The sequence below is a fragment of the Chiloscyllium plagiosum genome, unplaced genomic scaffold (genome assembly GCF_037043375.1).
Source record: "Chiloscyllium plagiosum isolate Xiang-an unplaced genomic scaffold, Cpla_swu_hap1 HiC_scaffold_29, whole genome shotgun sequence".
NCBI classification, from domain to species: Eukaryota; Metazoa; Chordata; class Chondrichthyes; order Orectolobiformes; family Hemiscylliidae; genus Chiloscyllium; species Chiloscyllium plagiosum.
This window is the reverse complement of record NW_028270167.1, coordinates 13528075-13534074: the sequence shown is the minus strand read 5'-3', so window position 1 is coordinate 13534074 and position 6000 is coordinate 13528075. Positions and strand designations below refer to the sequence as shown.

General features: G+C 37.2%; 1 protein-coding gene across 2 annotated transcripts in view; it reads right to left on the bottom strand.

Moving 5' to 3' along the window:
- Positions 1-6000, bottom strand: part of LOC122540653 (uncharacterized) — a 29858-nt gene continuing 23858 nt past the window's right edge. For both annotated transcript variants that reach the window (XM_043676665.2, XM_043676664.2), the window contains exons 3-4: positions 3562-3599; positions 1-1530 (exon numbers count right to left, since the gene is read on the bottom strand). In XM_043676665.2, the coding sequence (XP_043532600.1) occupies positions 1288-1530; positions 3562-3599 (281 nt within the window). In that variant the 3' untranslated portion in view covers positions 1-1287. The remainder of the gene's footprint in view (positions 1531-3561; positions 3600-6000) is intronic.

Here is a 6000-nt window from a genome sequence, read left to right as displayed (position 1 = left end):
TACTTTTCAAAATTGATATATTTACAATATCTGTACACAATCAAGTGCTTTAAGCATACAAGTCATTACAAAATATTCAGGTAACTCATCAAATAAGGTTTAATCAAGTGCAAATTTATCCTAGTACATATCACAGCATACCCAAACAAGACTTAAGGATGGGATAACATTTTTTTTCAATTTAGGATTCAATGCCACTTAACCAAGGACAGGAACATAAAGATGGCTGTAGTGTACTAAAACATTTTTTTGAAATCTTCATTAAGGCTTTATATTTTTGTTCACTATCAGAACTTGTCCATTCTTATGGAACAGTTGTTAATATATCCACAATATTACAAAAATATTCTACATTGCTAGTTACTGTGTATGCAACTAGTGTAATAAGCTTATATTAATATCATTGGGCATTTCACATACTAAAGACAGCAGGAAAGCCTCAAGCTTTAACGGAACATTCCTTACATTGTAATATCAACCCAGGCCAATGATCAACTGAGAGACTGGTATACAATATCAGTGAGATGTGTGCTCTGGTCAAAGATACAGGATGGATAATGGACATTTCCCTTCAGTTGTTGTACCGAGAGTCACTACATGTGAAAAGTTACATGTAGTGAATGGGCTCAATCGGAAGTTACATTTAACTACCAAAAATTTAAAATCTGTACCTTAATCTTGTAAGAAACTAGAACCACTTTACAGTTCAAGACTGATATGCATTAAGAAAAGGCTAAAACCTTAGCACTTAGTCCTTTAATCTGCTATCTAACATTTAGGATATATATCAAATCATCTCTCCCGCAATGGTTCTGTAATCTCAGTTAAATTATTACTTTGGAGGTACCCAGACAGCTGAATTATTTTTATTAAATATAAACTGTTGGTCAATTGGGAAAAATGGCTTAAAGAGGAATCATTTTAAACGTCACACTATAGTTCAGCAAGTAAAAACACTTCCAAAGGGTTTTCCCCCCCCATTCTGGAGTGTGATATGTCATGTAAAAGGCACATTATAAGAAGCATATTTTTAAGAATGACATCTTTTAATCACGAGCCAAAGAAAGTGTGTCATGAGAGTGTTGTAATATTGATACAGTAATACATTTGCAATTTTTGCTCATTTTGGTTAAGGTGAGCATCCATAAAAATATCTCCAGTTATTGGTAAATTATTATTTTGGCAAGGTCACAACCAGTTTCGTATTTTGCAACTGCTAACTTAGTGTCCTTTCAAATGAATACAAAAGATCCATTTTGTTTTAAGCCACACAAAATCTGTTTGGCTTTATACTAGAGTCCCATTTTTTCTGTCATATTTTACCACAGGAGTGAAGTTAATGGTCGCATACTCTGTTGCGTTTTCTTTCTGTCTTGCCTTAACTTGCTTGAGAGTGCTTCGAGATCCCTGTTGAACAACATGAACTTCAGCATAATGGACATCTTCCAGCCTCTTTTTATTAACTTGAGCATATAATGGTATGTCAGGAGCTACTTCATCATAGGGATGAGAATCGTCACGTATCCTTGACTGTAGAAGTAAAGAAAATGTAATTTGGAACTTGAAAGCCATACTGGTGTAAAAAAAATAATTACTTTTTGCCTTATTGTGATATTTGCCATCGGTGTAAAATCCAGAGCACAATTTTCTAGTATGGTACTTCTGGGAAACAAGACTTTTCCCTAGATAAAATAAATATGGAGAAGCATATTTATCATTTCATGAGCTCTGGACGATATTAGGAACAATAATCTAGCCTGATGCTTCAGGATGGAGGAGCATCTTTGGATGTGCATTTCCTTGGCCGAGATATCAAAGCAATGCTCTCTCTGCCCAGTTCAGGTGAATATAACAGTTGTCTTCTTTAAATCGGAACAGAGTTTTCACATTATCCTAGCCAACATTCTGCTCTTCACCAATACTACACACAAAAGCACATTAACTAATCATTCACCTGTATGCAGTATGTGGAACTTTGCTGAAATTGATTGCTGGTTCATCCAAACAACAGAAAGCAAAATCCAGAGAATAATTCATTTGAAATGCTACAAGTGCAGTAAATATAAATATGAATGTAATTTCTTCCACATTTTGTAACTCAATTTGCTCTTAGTTCCAGTGAATATTACATTGTTTTTTCCCCGATTATGGTCAGCTACTGTCTTTCACTGTTCCAATCATTTCTCTTAAAATTATTTAGTAAGAAAGCAAGTGTCAGTGTTTTCTAAGTAACCTTACTAAAATATACAGACTCTAGTATACAAATTTATTTTCTGGAAAACAATTGTCTGGAGATTTTGACCACCCAAGCAACATTTTAATACTGTACTTTGGGTGTAGAACTTGGAAGATACTATATTTGAATAAGTGAATTTCTTTTTTACACTTATTTTAGTATCTTTTATTTTAAACCATCAATGGTGTTTTCTGGTTCACAGACTTGCAGTTATGCATTTTACCAAAGCGAGTTGGTCCCAAGCATCTTGTACCAGACAAATTACGGTATATGATGATTACAGACACAAGACAAAAGTAAAACATTGTTCTTATTTTGCCATGCTCTTTTTGAATTAGCTTTGTTTTGCTCAGCTTGTTCGGCCAGTAACCAAACAATAAAAAAACTCAAACTTTAAAATGTGTACCAACTAACTTGCATAAGTAACCTAGTTGTTTTTTAAAAAATTGTTACTTAAAAATGGTAATAGTCTTAAACTTTTAGGACTAAGACTTAAATCACAGTCAGTATGTATGAACAGATAATTCATGCAATTAATAGACAAGGTTATGAAATGTCAGCTTTTATTGCAAAGGAGAGGGACTATAAAAGTAGGGTAGTCTAACTTCAACTGTTCAGAGCATTATACCAATTAAAGTACTTGATGCAGTTGGGTCACCTTAAGGAAAGGCACATTTATAATGGAACCAGTACCTAGAAGGTTCACTAGGACGATTCGAGGGATCATGGGCATATCGTAGGAGGGAAGGTTGAGCAAGTTGGACTAATACTCATGGTGTTGGAAGAATGAGAGGTAATCTTGCTAAAAACAGAGGATTCTGAATCAGCTTGACAGGGTAGATGCTAAGATGATGTTTCCTGGTCTCTCATTTAAAGACAGATGAGAAGGAATTTCTTTTCCAAGGGTCATGGAGTGTTTAGAATTCTTTTGATTGAGTAATTGAATATATTCAAGACTGTTAAACAGATTATCGATTGACAAAAAACAAAGAATTGAGGATTATGGGAGGAGGAAAGGGGAGTTGAGGCCACAATCTGACTGACTGGCAGAGCTTCAGGTCAAAGGATTAAACAGCCTTCTCCTGTTCCTATTTCTTATGATCTTACAATTGTATGTAGGCCAATATCAACTAAATATCGACAGCTGCAAACTATTTGAATTTATTTAAGGCTGTAACATTTATCAGTGTGCAAAGTCATTTGGAGACTTTCCCCAGTGCCTCCACCAACATTTAACACTTGCGATCTCTTTCTGCCAAAAGTGATAAATGGTGAAGACGTTATGTTAAACTTCAATCTTTAAATCTACTTTGCACAGTCATTACCTGCACATGTTTGTCGTGTCTTGGCCTCCTCTCGGAAACTAGAAAGAAGAATTCAACAACAAATTGGTGTCATAGTTGAAAAAAATTTAAGAAACTGAAAATTTGATTAACAGTTGAAACTTTCCCCAGTTTGAAAATTTTCAGGCGTCTGCACCATTTCCAGGCCCCAAAACCTTCAGGTGAGTGGTGCTCCCAACTGCTGAAAAAAAATGTTACAAGACAGGGGAAGTGGAGAGCACAGCTGGTACACTGCCTCTGCATTCACTGACCAGATTGGAGTGGCAGGTGGGTTTTTGAGAAACAAAGACCAGGATAGCACAGCCATTGCACAGAAGGCCTGCAGCACTGAACATGTGACTGGTATTCACCCTGGAGGTGAGGCCCAAGCAGCAGAGAGTAGTAGAGAAACATTGGAGCTGGCAACAGCTGAGTGAGTTGGACCTCTCAGTCAGAGGCATCCATTTTCAGAAATTCCACACAGATTTGCTTTTGAAATGAGAAAGCAGCATTTTCTGTCATGCCTTCACCACCCATTACGTAACCACCATCTTTCATTTTTAAAAATACATTTTCTTTCATCCCAGTTACTTTGATGGTGGGGTGTGGGTGCAGGAAAAAAAAGTGTGACAAAGATTGGGGGGGGGGGGGGGGGGGGGGGAGGGGGCAGAAACGGCAAAAGAGAAACTAGCACAGACTCTTGCTGATGCTTCACTGAGGAAATTAGAAGAAAAAAAAAGGAGGCACAAAACACTAGGTCAGGAAAATACTCCTGTACCAGAAAGTGGTCAGACCAGCTAAAACCTAGACTGTCCAGAACAAAACCAGGCATTTGGCCAACCTCATCAGGAGCTTTGGCTCCTCAATTCTATTGAGGCTATAGACAGAGTTTTGCCCAGTTGAGGAGACTGGAGCTTTTCCCCGGTCTTAAAATGTGTCACCATGTATTAGCTGAAATCAGACAATAACCTGCCAATCAATTTTTTTGTCCTAACAGGGGAGGACATTACTGTATACAATATCAGGGCCTCAAAGCATAAGTCTAAACTCTAAATCACTTAGGGAGCAGTGCTTTATTTTTAAGCACAAATTAGTGCCACACTTCATTCAAAATGAAAATAAAATCGAGAATATAACCAATTTAATTCACCAACTAAGAAAATGCTTCAGATCTGACAAATAAATGCTCACAAGATGTGTTTCTAATCAGGGTTCTCTTTAATGTTATTGAAGGAGCACTGATGCATGACCATGGCAGGATATAGCTCAGGCATGAATAGAACATTCAAAATAACATAGCTATTAGTCATTCAGCAAGCACATTTTATGAACGAATGAGTTCTTAGTGCAAATAAAAACAAATTGCTGGAGAAACTCAACAGGTCTGGCAGCATCTGTGGAGAGAAAACACTGAACATTTCAAGTCAAGTGACCCTTTTTTCCATAATTGTTTGTTTTCTTTTAGTACTTAATGCACACTAGAAGTGATGGTTTCTAAATTGAACAAACATTAATCATTCTCCTTCATTTATCACATTAGATAAAAGTAAAATGTAAAGTAGTCATAATCCTACCAGATAGGGATAATTGATGGAGGATTAATTAGAGGATCACCACACCTCAGGCAAAGCAAAACATTCTATCTGGATGCATCACAGCTTGGTACAGAAACTGCTCTGCCCAGGACTGTAAGAAACTACAGAGAATTCTGAACTCAGCCCAGTCTACCAAGCAAATCAACGTTCCATCCATTGACTCCATTTACATTTCTCACTGCCTCAGAAAGACAGCCAACATCATGAATTCTGAGGAAGGGTCACTTGATCCAAAACGTTAACGGATTTCTCTCCACATGTGCTGCCAGACCTGCTGAGCTTTTGCAGCAATTTCTGGTTTTGTTTCATCAAAGACCCCTCCTACTCTGGTTGTAATCTCTTCCAACCTCTTCCATAAAGCAGATACACACATACCAACAGATTCAACAACAGTGTCTTGCCTGCTGTTATTAGACTTATGAATGGACCTGTCAAATTTCAAATTGATCCTGCTTTTTGTACACCTTCTCCGCAACCACAACTTTGTATTCCTCACTCTGTTCAATCACCCAGTGACCTCTTTATGATCTGCTGGTATCACACACGAAACAAAAAAAAACTTGTCACTGTACCTAGGTACATGTGACAATAATAAATCAAACCAAATATTAAGGGCTGTCCTTCACGGTAACCTATGCCAGTGCAGGAATTGAACCCACATTGTTAGTGTCACTCTAAGACAAATCAGCCATCCAACCAACACAGCTGACATTTTGTTCTTGATTTCAAAATCTCCCCTTGTCACAGCACAGAAATAATTTAGACTTAAAATAGTTGTAGCACTCAACCCCAGCCATCTGGTAGTGCTGCTGAGCAACACAAGGACATGCCAACATTTCTAATTGAT